Genomic DNA, 16,107 nt, shown 5'->3' on the forward strand with positions numbered 1-16,107 from the left:
TTTTTTTTTCTGTTTTTTTTTGGTAAATACGTCAAAAACAGCCCGTCGCTGGACGCACCGCACGATTCGGAATTTAACTCGGCAAATTGGCCGCGCCTCTTAACGCGCTCGACGATTTGCCCGGCCAGACTTTCAGCGCGGTCTAAAAAAGCGCCGGCCTACGTCATCAATGCGCAGCTACGAGGCGGACGGACAGACGCAGTTTGCGCGGAGCGGCATTATTTAACCGCGTTTCGCCGAGCGCGAACGATATCGGAGCGTAACATCGCGCGGCGCATTTCCACCGATGCGTGCGTGCGTGCGTGCGTGCGTGCGTGCGTGCATGCTCGCCGAAAAGCCGGCGAGCGCGCCGGCTCTGATTTCCGTTTTTCCAAGTAATGAAGCCCGAAAGCGGGATAGCGCCGCGGCATAACCACCGGCTGCCACGTGGGAGCCAATAAAGCGGAAAAATCAAATGCCAAATAAAACGTGTCCAAATAAAGGAATTAGTTCCGTTACGTGCGCGCGTCGCGTCGGCTCCCCTCGATTTTCGAAAATACCTCCGACCGACGAGAACGAGGACGTAATTTCATTTCGCGTCAAATCTATCGGTCCTTTCGCCCATTCACTCCTGCCCGCCGGCGTTTGCGCTCTACGGGGTGGTCCGTCATCGCAGCGTCTCGCAGCCTCGCTGTTACTGCGGATGACTACATTCCTTTGGAACGTCGAGACCAGCGTCGACGCCGACGAGGGAGACGCTGTTTGATGTGTCGAACGTCAAGATCAGACTCGAAAGGCGACGTGCGCTTTTCGCTAGGCCTGCGGCGACGGGCGGGGGAGGGGGGGCGACAAAGCCCGCGGTGGCGCCGCAAACACCGGCCCCGCTGCGAGATAGAGAGAGAGAGAGAGAGAGCTCCTTTAAAAAGGAAATTGATATTGTTGCGAAATGCATTATATCGTTATTACATAATGCACGACATTCTGCGTTATTAATGTGCAGCGTTCATTATTGATTGCAATATTGATAGTAATATACGATATTCACGTTGTTGCGCATAATTTTGGCGGTGCGATCGGGGAATAATTCCGGTGCGCGCGAAATCGCTCGCGTAGACTCGCGCGGCGATTGTTATCGGCGAAAGGCCGCTTGTGCTTTTTGTTCGTCAGTTTTGCGGGAAGAAGCCGGAAGGAAGCTCGTCGCTCGCATCGGGACACCCCGTGTGCAGGCATCAGCCGAGTTTATAAGCGCGCGCAGTTCCGAAAACTCATTTCCACCGTTGGTGGTATAACGCTTCGTTAGCGGCGACGCTGCTGCAGCTATACGGGGTGTCCGTTTCACGGCGGCCCCTTTTATTTGCTAAACGACCGGTCGCAGCTTGAGAGAGAGAGAGAGAGAGAGAGAGAGAGAGAGAGAGAGTTGCCTTCTCGACTCTGAATCATTCGACGGCGGCTGTCGAACGGAGAGTTTCGCTCGCCGCGAAATATCGCCGCTTACTCCGGAGGGGACGTTTCCGTCGCTCGAGGAAAACAACGGGGCGCTCTCGCGGCGTGGCGGACGTGGAATTACGCGAAATCTAGACAGAGAGGGAGAGAGAGAGAGAGAGAGAGAGAGAGAGAGAGAGAGAGGGAGAGAGACTGCGTTCGGAACCGCGCTCGGACGTGCGGATGAATTTGATATGTGGATAGCGATTAATCAGGGGAACTCGGGAGCTCGCAGCGCCGATAATGCGGTTCCTCCTTCTTCCACACTGCGGCCGTCGCGAAGCGCTTTGAGGCGAAACGAACGGAAGAGCACTCCGGTGTTTCTCGGTGAGAATGGCCTAGATCGTGGATCCTGGGCAAAACTCTCGCAGTCGGAAAACAAGCAAGCGGGATACTTTTACATTTTGTTTCTTGCTCGGTGGCCGAAACTACCCCTCGCGCGCGCGCGCTTCCTCCTATCGGCAGGGGGAGTTGAAAAGTGTTTCGAGACTGTGTGTGTGTGTGTGTGTGTGTGTGTGTGTATGTGTGCACTCGTGTGCAGCAAATGAACGATTCCGTCGTTCGTGTTTCAGGTCTGAAGGGTGAACCAGGTGCACCCGGCAAGAGGGGCAAGAAAGGGAAAAAGGGCGATCCCGGGGAACCGGGCGCGCCGGTGAGTACTCTCCGTGCCGATGCTCCGTATCGCCGGCACGCCGTATATATTATTACACGTACCCTCCGTTACAGAGTAGTAGTAGTAGCACCGATTATACATCGCACGTGCAGTTGTGTGTGTGTGTGTGTGTGTGTGTGTGTGTGTGTGTGTGTGTGTGTGCGAGTGTGTTTATTAGGGAGTTGCAGCAGCTCCGTGCATGCAGTAGTAGTTTAACAGTATATTTGATATATATGTATATAGGGTGTAGAAAAAGCACCGGGACGGCGAAATATTTCAAGAACCGAGCATCATAGAAAGAAAAATGTTGTATGATTTCAAGGGGGACATAAGACGAGAGAACTTTATCATTTTGTTTACAGATGCCGTCACTTTCGGCGGCATCTTTATTTACCGATCATACGTTATTTTTCTTAGGTAGAAATCCCATCTTTTTGTTATATCATCTTCTTCTACCAATTAATTTTAACAACTTTTGTCTGGAATATTTTTGTTTTCTTAAATGCTTGGTTTTCGAGATATTTCGCCCGGTACATTTTATACATCTTGTATATAGATATGAAATATGTGTACAGGATGATTTATTTTTTAATTTATCCACTCAAATATCTCGAGAGATAGAGAAGATAACGGGAAAACGTTCGAGGCAAAAATTATTTGGCCCCTTCATATTGAAGGGGGATGATGGACAGCGATATCATTATATCTACAGATGGCGCCACTTTCGTGATATTCACTGATCATTACTTTTCTCAAGTGAAAACCCCAAATCTTTATCACCTCATCTCTTCCCACTGATTAATTTGAACAACTTTTCTCTGAAACATTTTTTCATTTCACATTCCGATATTTTTTGAGATATTTGAGAAAAGCTTGGTAACTGTTTCAATCAATTCAGCGTACCACATCTCGCTAACTATTTGCCGGGAGAAAAAGTGGCACCAGACCTTTTTTACTCTATTTGGTCTCAAGAATATACTGTTACGATAGCGCCCTAACTTTTGTTAACTCGATGCTTTTGGAGCATTTCCAACGGTCAAGTTGTCAGAAACCTTTCTCCGTATCTTTTCTATTTCTCGAGATATTCGAGTGGATAAATTGAAATGAGCCACTCCGTATGTATATACACACACGTACAATAGCCATGACCTCCTCCTTAGACGCGAGACGCTGACGATTACACGTGGCGACTAACATAAGCACGCGCATTCGCGGGGGACACGCGCACGCACGCGGCGAGGAAGATCGAGGTCGTGTCTGTGAAAACGAGTCCGGCCCTCGAGATTTGAATAACGAGTCGAGTATACCCGAGCGGTGGGTATGTGAATGGAAAAGTTTTCGGTCGATCCAAAGGACGGGAATTAACGTGGAGTAAATCTTGATTATACACACACACAATGATCGTTTCTCCAGCGATTACTCTCATCATTCGGATCAAGAGCGATACACCGATACATAATTAACTCCATCGGTCGATTGAATTATTCATGATTCATATGTTTGTATGACGATTAATTAATTCCGATTATTGACTTACCGATTATTTTAATGAGCTCAGCGCGGCGTTAATCGATCGGCGTTTCGGCCGAGTTTTGATCGACTAAGACGGTCGAAATTAACACCGAATAACCGTGATTACACGTAATGATTGTTTCGAGCGATTACTCCGAGACTCGCGATTGATTGCGCAATTAATTAACAACTGATTTCGTCGTTTCGACTAAGTTACTCGCAATTGCGTACACGGCGATTTTAATCGGTCAAATTGAACACCGGTGAGATTCGGATTGGCTAAAATGATTAGAATTAATTAATCGAGTGCATCGCGCTCACGTGGCAAGATGGTTTCGAGCGATTAATCTGACTCGACTGATTATACACACTGATTGTTAATTAAAATTTCATCAATCGATCAAATTATTCATAATCACCTGCGTGGCGATCGATTGATTTTGATTATTGATTTGTCGAATATTTCGGTCGACCGAGTCTCCGCGCGATGTTAATCGCGTCTATGCTGGTCGAATATCCTTTCTTGTGTTACGCGTTCTGACGTCCACTGGAAGTACCAAATCTTCAATTTCGCACGAGAACGGCACCTTTCGGCTATTTTCACCGATGCGACTTCGATCGCGAACGGCGCGGCAATTTCAAACGAGCGCGATTCGCGTTCGCGGAAAATCCCAGCCCGAGCAAAACCGCTCCGTCAGCGAGAACAAAGAACCTCACACAAGCCGTGTTTGTCCCCTCGCGAAGCGGCACCGGACGACGAATCGGACAATCGAGCGCGAAGCGCAACGGGCGCGCAGTGTCGTTAGAGCGCGGCTAGCGTAATTAATTAGCAACAAAGTTGGTTGCTTTTTGATCCCATTGTCGAGCTCGTACTCCCCCCCCCCCCGCTAATTATTCCCGAAAATTAGTAATTTATAGTTTCGTAATTATTACCCGCGCGCACACGTTCTTCATTATGTATCGTTTTAATTAAATCTCGCTCTCTCCCTCCGGAGTAGAAAATCACCACCGATCACGTAAATATGGATGGATCAACGGCGGCTCTTCTCTCTTTTATTATTTGCCGAGGCCCGCCGCATCGCGGATTTTTGCCGCCTCTTGCCGCCAGCGTCGTGGGTGTTCCTCGGAAGGGCGCGATCGGATTTCCCCCTCGCGATTAGCGATCGTCGAGCGTGCGCGCGGCCGGCCGGCCACGAGTGCATCGTCGCGCGTAATCAAAGATCGGATCGGCGGAACACCGGGAGGACGCGTCGCTGGGATTGATACCGTTGCACCGAGGGACCGGGCTGTCGGGGGGAGGGGGGGAGGGGGACGGCTCGGGGCGAGTCCGTGCGCGCGCGTGCTTATACGCCCGTGGAATATCTAATTGGCTGGAATAATTATCGGCGACGGCACTGTGTGTGTGTGTGTGTGTGTGTGTGTGTGTATGTGTGCGTGTGTGTGTGCGTGTGCGGGTCCTTAGCGTAGTATCGGGCCCGTCGTATACACACGGTGGGCCGATAATATCGCGGGCACGATCGGCCCATGGAATAATCGCTTTTGCATGTGCGCGAGAGAGTACTCTCTGTAACCGCCCCCCCCCGACCCAACTCACCCCACCCCCGCCCCGCCCCTCCCCGCCCCACTGCCGTCTCCCTCCCGCCTCGTGTGTAAACGAGTTTTTAATTTTTTATACCCCTTCTTACAGGGTGTGGCCGGGACGCCGGGCAAGAACGGTTTTCCGGTATATTATTTTTTATTTTCTTTCCACTCCTTCTCACTTCTGTCTGTGTATGTCTCTTCTCTCTCTCTCTCTCTCTCTCTCTCTCTCTCTCTCTCTCTCTCTCTCTCTCTCTCTCTCTCTCTCTCTCTCTCTCTCTCTCTCTCTTTCTCTCTCTCTCTCTCTCTCTCTCTCTCTCTCTCTCTCTCTGTCTCTGTCTCTGTTTCGCAATCTCTAATTCTGTCCGTTTCGCTGCGCCTTTTTCTCTCTTTTCTTTCTCTCCGTCTGTCTCTCTCTCTCTCTCTCTCTTCTTTCCTTCTGTCTGTCTGTCTGTCTGTCTATCTGTCTGTCTGTCTGTCTGTCTGTCTGTCTGTCTCGTTCTCGAACACCACGACTCTCACCACACTGTCTCTCGTACATAACAGCCATTAAGTGCTATTAATACCGTATCATGTAGCCGTTGATGTGCGATTCTACTCGTTTGACCTGCTTCTTTCTTCGCGTTGTCTCTCGACCTGGATCCTCTTCCGGCTCGATACATGGCAGTCTCCACTTAGACCTTTTTTTTCTTTCTTTTGTCTGTATATGTATGTATTACGGTGCGTGTACGTTCGTGCGTATATGCGTGCGATCGAGGCGCGCGATCGCGGAGACTCGCGGCATTCGCCGCGGCGCGCCTTCGACGACTGACGGTGCGCAACTGTGTCGCGTGCAAACGGATTAATTGTATTTTCCGCTTGTCGTGAGTATCCTTCTCGCGTTAATTGCCGCGGCGGTTGCCTGAGCCGCTTATCAACGCTTGTGATTCTCCGGAAACATCGGGTTATCGTTACGCCGCAGCCAAGCGGAACGTCGCGAGCGGCCTAATTCTGAAGAAAGAAAAAAACGCGATATCCCTCCCGGAGGAACGATCTCGTGGGGAGGGGAGAGGGGGATTTTGCAGTTCGCAGCGGTACGTCTCGTCGGGGAATAAAATTCGCGATCTTTGCATATCTGAGGCAGCGACGATTGGTAAATTGACGAAAGCAGCAGCGCGAAATTTGATGTCAACGTGTTTCTGTTTCGAGATGCGCACCCAAAAAGAAAAGTAATTTCGAAACAAGCGGAATCATCTAAACTTTGGAGGATTTTATTCTTATATATCGCCTCAAGAGGATTCCTCTAAAATTAAGAGGAAAGTATTACAAACGCATTATTTTTAAAGTTAGAGGGATTATATGTTTTACGTATAACGCAAATCTTATTGATTTTAATATAAATTTCCTCTTGTACACAGATTATTTAAACTTTTTTTTAAGAGAATTATTATTTATTCTTATTGTACTTTATTTTTACCGGTTATACTAATTAATTAAGTTGATTTGAAGAAAATTATAATTGTACAATAATTTTTTCGTTCGTGTTTGGAGGTAGAGCACGACTGAACAATAGAAGCCGACGTTCAAATCAACACATTCTTCTTCAGATAAGAGGAAAATTGATCGATGCAAGAGGAAATCCTCTTGAACCAAGAGAGAAACAGTTGGAATAATATCTGACAAATTTTAGATGAATGATTCGTTTTAATCGCTTTATCGAAAGAGGAATCTCCTTTTTCCGCAAAAGGCTTCGCTTCGAGTGCGAGACTATGGGAAGAATCGCTTGACAAGTGAAATCTATTTTTCTTTTGGGTGCACCCGAGCGTGAGTGAAAAACGCTCGCTGAGGGGACTAAGTTCAGCCGCGAATTTCCAAGACGCGAAGTGAGAAAGTGACATTTCCATCGGCCGGGTCCGATGAATCGCCATGAGACGCGCGCGACGTTGAGAAAGACAGCCCTGCTGGGCTGCGGGACAAATGGCCGGGGATCCGTCGCCGCGCACCGTCAGGAAGTCGAGGCGGGGCGCGAGATTGCGAATTCGCGTGTTGTGCGCGGCAGATAAAGTTTCTATTAACGGGCCGCTTGCTGCCGCGCGCGCGCGCTGTGTTGTGCGCGCCTCGGCGCGATCAATCATGCGAGAATGCACTCTCTTGCCGTGTCTGGAAACATAAGCCGACGCTCATCGCAACTCTGTTGCCCGCTCAATTCGCGCTCTCGCCCATGTTCACATGTTTACATACACAAGGAATGAAAATCTTCAAGGGCGCGCTCAGCCCGCACCATTTTTCACCTTTCTCCGTTCGCTCCGTTGCGACGCGCGAGCCGACGAGTAACACTGACTGGCGTGTTCTTTCAGGGACCCATCGGCTTGGACGGACCCAAGGGTGATCCGGTAAGTTGGGCATAATTTACCTCTCAATTCGTCGCGCATGCGCCGATACGCCGTGAGCGCGCCAAATTAATTACGTCGTAAAGACGCGAGAGCGTGTTTTACTCGTGTCGGCGAATAATCTCGGCGCATTATTTAACGGAATAATGAATATGGGCGTGAGAAGGAGAATCCTTGATGACGGCGCGCGGTGCGATCTCGCAGCGGCGGGAGCAAGAAAGAGAGAGAGAGAGAGAGAGAGAGAGGGAGAGAGCGCGCCGTTTTACCCAAATCTGCAGCTGCGTCAGCCGTGAAATTCAATCATTCAGCTATATTCTCATCGGGGTCAGACGCGGGGGAGATGTCTCGTTGAGACAGGAAAGAAAGAGAGAGAGAGAGAGAGAGAGAGAGAAATGATGGAAAAGGCCGGGACTTGTGGGGAATATTCAGCCCGCGATGAGCGCGAGAGGTGTCTTTGAAATATTCATTTCTCGTCGAAGCGGACGCCCGATAGCGTCCCCGATCGTCCGCGCGCACTTTAATTGGCACGGTACGAAATTAGGTGTGTTATCTCGATTTTCCGTCCCAGTTTCGCGCGGATGTCAGAAAGAGGTCGCCCAAGACATTTCGGGAGCATCCGTCTGCCGCATTATTCTCATACACGAAAGACAGCGAGAGAGAGAAAGAGAGAGAGAGAGAGCGAGAGAGGGAGAGGGAGAGAGAGAGAGAGAGAGAGAGAGAGAGAGAGAGAGAGAGAGAGAGAGAGAGAGAGAGAGAGAGAAAGGGGGCGGGAGAAAGAGGTCGGTATTTTATTGAAATCACTCACCTGCTCGGCCAATTTAATTAAACAAGCGGCGCAAACTTCCGCGGGATATAGTCGCAAGCGACGCGAGCGGCGACTTCGGGGAAGACGCCGACCGAGAACACCCGAGCGGAGCCGCTCGGAATGACAGATGTAAAGTTAATGAAACGTAAGAGGGGAGGGGAAATTTTGATATCGGGTTCCCGTCAGACGCAGCCGCTCCTGAAAGCGCGGAACTGCCGGGCGTACTTCGCGTCGTATTTCATCACCAGGGATCGGAATTGTAACACGTCTAATTGATATTTCGGGATTCCGCTGCGCTGTCGCCGCGATTATGTCCGCGATGACATGGCCACGGAGGAAGAAAGGAAGACAGAGAGAGAGACAGAGAGAGAGAGAGAGAGAGAGAGAGAGAGAGAGAGAGAGAGAGAGAGAGAGAGAGAGAGAGAGAGAGCCGGGCGCACGCTTCGAGCTCTGACGAGCTCCGCGATTCGGCCGGAATTCCTTTTCCCGCCGCTCTTGTTCGCAATAGCTGACATGCTGAACGAATGAGCCGTAAAAACGCGGAATGATCAATCATACGGGCGATACGCACAACTGGTATCGTCCCACGGTTCCGCCAGCAGACGCGCGCGCGCGCGGATTTTGACGGGCGCGGCTCCAAATGCGAGCGACGTGAAAACATATCGAAGCTCGAATCAAATGGAACGCCACCGGGCGCGCCAGGCAGGGGGAGGGGGGCGTTTTCGGCCGGCTCCGCAATGCTTGCTGCAAAAATCGCGGCTAATCGTGAAAAAACCGTTTCTCGCTTTGATAACGCGAAAATTGGGGAGCGAGCGATACACATCCGAGCGAGCGAGATATACATCGTCATATAAATAAATATTCCACCGATCCGAACGCGACGCGCGACGAATGTTATGAAATTCGTGATCTCGCGGCTCGACGGCTCGATCTCTTTCGCTCCGATCGCGAGTTCCGTGCCGGGAGAGAGAACTCTCCGGGCGAGAATTCAGCGACGTGAAAATATCCGGAGCGGAGCGTAGATTGTTAATTTTTGTCAAAGAGGGGGAGAGATGAGAGCAGTTTGTGCGACAAAAGTCGCGGCGCACCAATCAATCGAGAAGTAGCGACGTTTGATGTTCTCGATGGGGCGCGATTGAAATATTCGTACATCACGGTCGTCGCTTAACACTAATTGATCGATAATTGACAGATAAGCAACAGTCGCGAGGAAAATCTGAACTATGTCGCCGTGCGTTTGTGAAGTTTGTTCTTGCACTTTGGCACTCACGCATAGGGTAAGTCCGCGATAGATGGGCATAGTTTTTTTTTAATTGGAAATAACATATCTGTATTATTATTATATCTGACAAATGATCAACGATATATTAACACACTCAGCAGAGAATAATGTTTAAGGTACGGAAGAATTTTTATGAAAAAAAAAAAAAAAAAAAAATTCACGGGACGCCAATGAGTGACGAAATGTTAAAAATATTCATACATGCATGTATTAACAAAATTATGGCAATTAACCATCCACCCCTATGCCCATTTATCCCGGACTTATTTTCGTTTGCGTCGCAAAAGTCGCTTCTAATCTCTCCCTCAAGCGTTCGTCCCGCGAGGCGCGTCTCCTATTAAATATTCGTCCCGCGGTGATCCTCGAGAGACCGATTTTCCCGCGCTGCGACTCGTCAGAAGGGAAGCGTCGCGAGCATTCAATCAGCGCCGGCTGCGCATCTCGCGAGACATCGACGGGAACTTGTCGCTGGCAGGTCGCCCTTCAGGAGACGCCACTCGGGTTGTTTACAAACGTTCCAGCTGGCGAGCTGGCGCGGTGCCGAATACAGCCGAAGAAACCGCGGCGGGGAAACCGTCCCCCCCGCCGCTAATTGGATCTTCCTCTCGCGAGATGCGCGGCGCTCGAACATTCTTACGCCTGGAAGTCGATTGCGCGCGGAGAGAGCTATTGTCGCGGAGGGAAGACGCGCGAAAAAGCAACCGCCGAGGTAGTAGCGCGAGTGGAAGGTAAACTTCGACGGAGCCAAGTTTGTCGCGCGGAGCTTTTAACTTACGACTTGTGTTCGCGATAGAAAGCCGATTTATAAGGCGGCTCATGGCACGTCGAGCGCGCGCCGCTCAAAATAGACCGTAGGATGAATCGGACTTTGAATCGAAGATTCGCTCGCGCACTTAAGGTGCGCGTATGCACTGAGCGAACGAGAACGGCGAGTAAGCAGCAACGGTGAAAGCAAACGGTGAATTTGTCGAAGATGCGCAGCAAAATACAAACCGAATATTAGAGATGTGCGAATTAAGAATTTTTATGTCGAGTCGAATCGAATCTCATTCTCTAAATTCGTATTCGAGTCGAATCGAATCATTAAAAAATTTAACATGACTGTTGAACATGCAAATAATGATGGAAGATTTTAACCCTTTGAGGCATAGCGGTAAGTACACTTACCACCTATTTATTCTCACATTTTTATGAAATATTTCATATTTGAGGGATTCTTGAGGGGTCGGGTTTTTTTGCGTTTTTTAGCTTCTCATATGATATAAGAACATACATGAAATGTTGAAAAGTGTTTTTCATAAGTTCATTTGTTATAAATAAAGAAAGTGTGAAAAATACATTTTTACAGGAAAAAAATAATTTTCCACGAACTATAAGTGAATTTTTTGCCGAAAATCAAGATTTGGGGTCGCTGATTACAAATCTGAGGTCCGAATTCCAAAATTAATTTTCCAAAATGGGCGGATCATAGAATTTTTATTAAATTAGCTAAAATTGTACTCTGGTTAATTTTTGAGGTCGCTGATTACGAATCTGAGGTCCACGTTCTAAAATTCATTTTCCAAGATGGCCGGATTTCAGATGGCGGATCATAGAATGTACATAAAATTAGCTAAAATTATATTCTGGTTAATTTTTGAGTTCGCTGATTACGAATCTGAGGTTCGAATTCTAAAATTTATTTTCCAAGATGGCGGATTATAAAATTGTTATATGATTAGCTGAAATTGGTTATTTGGAATATTTTGGTTAGCTTTCAAGGTCGCTGATCACGAATCACCGATGTCGCCGAAATTATGGCAATTTTTCATATTTGTAGCCGCCATCTTGAATCCGCCATCTTGAATTTTGAAAATCTGATAACGAATTCGTAATCAGCGACTCCAAAAATCCCACAATATCCATTGTCACCGTGAAATCATCGTGATTTTTCATTTTTGCGTCCGCCATCTTGCATCCGCCATCTTGAATTTCGAAAATCTGACAATGGATTTGTCATCAGCGACCCAAGAAACCCCCGTATACAAATTTTCATGTGATTCGGATTTTCTGACATATACGTGCCTCAAAGAGTTAACATGAAAGAGAATATTGATATTGTAATATCATCTTATCAAAGTAAAAAATATATATTTAAAGTAACTTATAATTAAGTTATTAATTACAAGTTAAGTTAATTACAAGTTAAGAGTTCAAACATACAGGCCCAGATGGCCCGCTTTGTAGCTGATTCACGCAAACGATAATGTATTATTGTATATGTAATATTTGATTCCTATTCGAATCATAGGGATTCGAATTCAAATAGTTCGCACATCTCTACCGAATATTCGTCGGTTCGTATCGACTCGCTTTCGACGCGGCTCGCTCACGAGGAGATTCATGAAAAAATAAATACACGCATTTCGACGTTCGTTCGTTCGTTCGTTCGGTGCGTACGCACCTTTACGCTCCACTAGCCTCTCCACTAACCGTTCTCGCGCGCGTAATCGCGCGCTTCCGCGATTTTCCGCGGGATGTGATCCCTCAACCGCGGCCTGTCCAGCTCAGCGCTCGGACCTATTCATCACCTGGCCGGTCATTACGCTATCGTCTTGCTTCCACGCAAAACTGCGCGCTCGCCGCGAACCGACGGAGAGGAGAGGAAAGGAAAGGAGAGGAGAGGAGAGGAGAGGCCGGGCGAGCGGAAGACGGCCGAAGCGCATAGCGCGGCGCGTCGTTCTCGCCGTCATCTCGACTTGTCATCCATAAATGTATAATAGTATAACATACATGGTTAATGCATATGCGAGGTCGCGGGAAGCGTCCTCTCGCGAAGGCGGACGCGAGCGCGGGCGAATATCGGAGCGACGCAGATTGGCTGTTGCGCATTCCTCGCCGGCGGCCGTCGCACGCGCGCGCGTCTTATTACCACTTTAACGCGTATGTATGACTCGTCGCGCGTCGGCGAGGCCGTCTTCGTCGCTTGTATTATTCGCGAGTTCACGCGGGAGCTCGAGCAGCGTCAAAGTCGCTCGTCGCTCGCACGTCGGAATTTGCCGTTCCGCCGCTCTCGATCCGTCGCGTGACAGCCGCGAGATCCTCGCACGCGCGCGGTTGCGCGCCCTTGTATTTGCATAGCTCTCGCCTCGCCCCCCTCCCCGTCCTCTCTCTCTCTCTCTCTCTCTCTCGCTCTCGGTTATGCGAGGACCTCGCGACACACAAAGTCTTTTCGCGTGACAGGCCCTTGCCGCGCGCGTGGCCCTTTGTGGCCGGCTGCTTTGCCTTTACGGTGCAGCGGCGTCTGTCTATTCACCGCCGTGTCGCACAGGATGTGAAATTGCCAGCCACCTCGCGCTTTCTCGGCTCTCTCCGTCTCTCTCGCTCGGCTGCGGCCCGATAAATCAAAGTGCGCGAACGCACTCCTCGAGATACGATCGCAGTGATTTGATTTCGCCATTGATCTCCCGCGAGTGTTCGAACGGCTCGCGGCACGTCGGCCACGTCGTTTGTTTTCTTCTTTCTCTCTTGTCTTCGTGACTTCTAATTTGCGACTTTTCACTTCTCGTTGAGTTTCTATGCCGTTTGCACTCTGGGACCTCTTAACCCTCTGTTGCACTGTGTTTCTTTCTAATGAATATAATTTTGTGAAGCCTGTCTCTCGGGGGAGGTCTTCAGGGTCTCTGAGTACAAATCCGGTGTGAAAAATACGAAATTGCAAATGGCGGGCGATTGCCAATGTGGCGGACGGAATTTTCAAAATCGGCCGAATTTGCTTGAAATTTGTTATTTAAGGGTCTTCGAGGTTGCTGATTGCAAATTCGTTATTGAAAATTCAAAGTTATGATGGATATATACGACAAGGCTCGGTCGGACATTAACATTTCCAAATTGAATTGCTTCATTTCTATAATTGTGTTCGCCATATGAGATCCGTTATTTTGAATTTTGCATTTTTCACATCGGCTTTGTATGTTCGGCGACTTCAAAAATCCCCGAGTAACAAGTTTCACGCGAATTCGACTAATTTTAGAAACTCCGTCCGCCATGTTGGGTCCACCATTTTGATTTCTCACATCGAATTTGTATTCAGCGACCCCAAAAAACTCCGAATAATGATTTCGAAATATTACGTTATTGCTTGAAATTTCATGTAAACGAAGTTATCCCCTGAAAACGACAGTTTCGTTCGGTACATGCTCACTGATAACAAATTACTCATTTGAAATGACTCCGAAAAGTTCATATGTCAGAGGAACATTTTAGCAGTCCGACAATACCGGACATGCTAAAGAAATATGTGAAAAATTTAAATTATCGTAGAAACAAGCTTGGATGTTAGCCTGGCACTCTGGGAGGACCGCTATGCAGCAGAGGGTTAATTTTGGTTCGCCGCGTCTCTCGCTCAGCGAAGTCTCCTTTTCTCTCGCGCGCGCTTGCTTATCGGATTGTCTTGTGATACGGAAATTGGAAGTTTCAAGGGAGAGACACTGTCCAGTTAGATTCTCGTTAAGCAATCAATTTCGACAAGGGACGAAATTGCCGGCGGAAAGACCAACGAGAGGGGGGGGGGGCGGCGCCCTGGATACCTTCGCGCGCTCGGATACCTGGCAGAATACACAGGAAAATATGTGCTAGGACGTGGTAGGACAGTGACGTGGCCGGTCAGTGGCGGTGAGGTACAAACGACAGAGCAAACACGAGAGCGCGGAAGAATGTGTGTCCGTGAGGGCGAGCGAGCGAGGAGGGGAAGACGCTGCGGAAAGAGACAGAGACGGAGAGCAATAAGTGCATTGCAAATATCGCGACGTGTTTGTTCTGCCGGTGGTCGGGAAGAAAGGACCCCGATCGACTCCTTTCGTGCTCCTCTCTTTGCCCGGCGTTTCTTTAAACGAGCGTGGCAAACGAGTGTGTACACAGCCGGCGACCAATAGCGACGCGCGCCGCCGAGATTCCACCCCGAGATTCGAATAACGAATCCCGGCGTTTATATCGGATTCCGTGCAAATAGCCGCGCGCCGCAGGAGCTGCAATTTGCCTCGGGATATCGCGGCTTTGCGCGCCCGCGGACAGGTCGTCACGTGCCGCACGGCGGCGGGAGAGCAAGAGAGAGAGGGGGAGGGAGGGAGGGAGGGCGAAAAGCGCTTCATCTTGTTGGAAATCCGCGCGGCCGTGCCAGCCGCAGGTCGGCGTCTCTCCTCCCGATGAAGCGTTAAATCGCGATCTTGGCCGTCGCTCGATTGAAAGAAAACGAGAGAGGGGGGGGGGTGGAGAGAGAGAGAGAGAGAGAAACTCGCGCGATGCCGCGGCAGCAATGAGGCAGCGAGCGCAAATGAGCGCGATTAAACCGGCGTTTGCGCAGCAGAAGCCGAGTGATTCGGCAGCTTTTTGCGGCGCGCGTTTCAATCGAACGCGAGCGCGAGCTCGCGATTGCAACACCGTTAAATCGGTCGTTCTGCTTACGGTGCCGTCGATTACGGCGCAGTAACAAAGTCCCGAAACGGTAAATGTTACGAAGCGTGTAACAAGTGCGCGATTTCTGTTCAGTTCAGTCGTGTCGTCTCATTAATCCTCTCGAGCACCGCGCGGCGCCTCGCGGAGCCAAATGATCGTCGAGGACGAATCGGCCGCTGACGTTGCGCAGCCATTTCCTCCTCGATCGGTGAAAACCAAACGGAGCTCGTTGAAAGATCGCAAAAGCGGCGCAGTCGGGAGGAAGCTCGCGATCTTCCTTTCCGGTAATCTCGATTAATATATCGAAATCCTATTCGCGCTCATCTTTAAATCGGAGGGGCGTTAATCGGCGAGAGTAATCGACGACGAGGCGGTAGTGGGGGAAGTAAGCAGCTGAAATGCTAAAGCGGCCCGTTTCACTGGATTTTGGAAACAGAGATTATACGAGGGAAAGGAGAGCGCGTCCTGCGTTCGCGCCAACGCGGGCTATCTCTGAAACGGAGACTAATTGCTGCGGGATCCTTGATTACAGCTGGAAATAATAAGCGGCCGCACTTTTTTCGACTATGACAATCCCGCCGCCGGCAGATCTCGGCGCGTCGTTTCGAGAAAACGCGCGCTTCGAAAGTCTCAGGGCAAGCCTGCGGACTTCGAAGAGAATCCCACGCGATCGGCCTGTCGCGAAATCGGCTTTAGAAACTTTGGTTTTAGCTATAAGGTTGGTGCAGGCCTTGAGTCAACTTGGACTCCTGTGATTGATCACCGAAAAAATAGTAATTTGTAAGTCTGCTTGCAAAGAGATTTTTCCCATAGTCTTCATATTCTGAGCGAAGCCTTTTACAGGAAAAGGACTCCTCTTTCGATAAAGCGATTAAAGTGAGCCATTCGTCTAAAATTTATTAGATATTATTCCAACTGTTTTCTTCTTATTTCAAGAGGATTTCCTCTTGTTTAACCGATTAATTTTCCTCTTGCACGAAGAGGAATATGTTGATTCGAATGTCGGCTTCTTTTG

At 49.2% G+C, this 16,107-nt stretch overlaps 1 protein-coding gene across 21 annotated transcripts in view; it reads left to right on the forward strand.

Moving 5' to 3' along the window:
* Positions 1 to 16,107, forward strand: part of LOC105182063 (collagen alpha chain CG42342) — a 253,895-nt gene that overhangs the window by 162,540 nt on the left and 75,248 nt on the right. For 18 of the 21 annotated variants that reach the window (XM_025307765.1, XM_025307769.1, XM_025307767.1 and 15 more), the window contains 3 exons: positions 2,034 to 2,113; positions 5,313 to 5,348; positions 7,540 to 7,575. In XM_025307765.1, coding sequence (XP_025163550.1) covers positions 2,034 to 2,113; positions 5,313 to 5,348; positions 7,540 to 7,575 — 152 coding nt within the window. The remainder of the gene's footprint in view (positions 1 to 2,033; positions 2,114 to 5,312; positions 5,349 to 7,539; positions 7,576 to 16,107) is intronic. The other 3 variants (XM_025307768.1, XM_025307773.1, XM_025307771.1) reach the window with 2 other exon arrangements.

The sequence above is a fragment of the Harpegnathos saltator genome, unplaced genomic scaffold (assembly GCF_003227715.2).
Source record: "Harpegnathos saltator strain DR-91 unplaced genomic scaffold, Hsal_v8.6 scaffold93, whole genome shotgun sequence".
In the NCBI taxonomy this organism is placed as follows: Eukaryota; Metazoa; Arthropoda; class Insecta; order Hymenoptera; family Formicidae; genus Harpegnathos; species Harpegnathos saltator.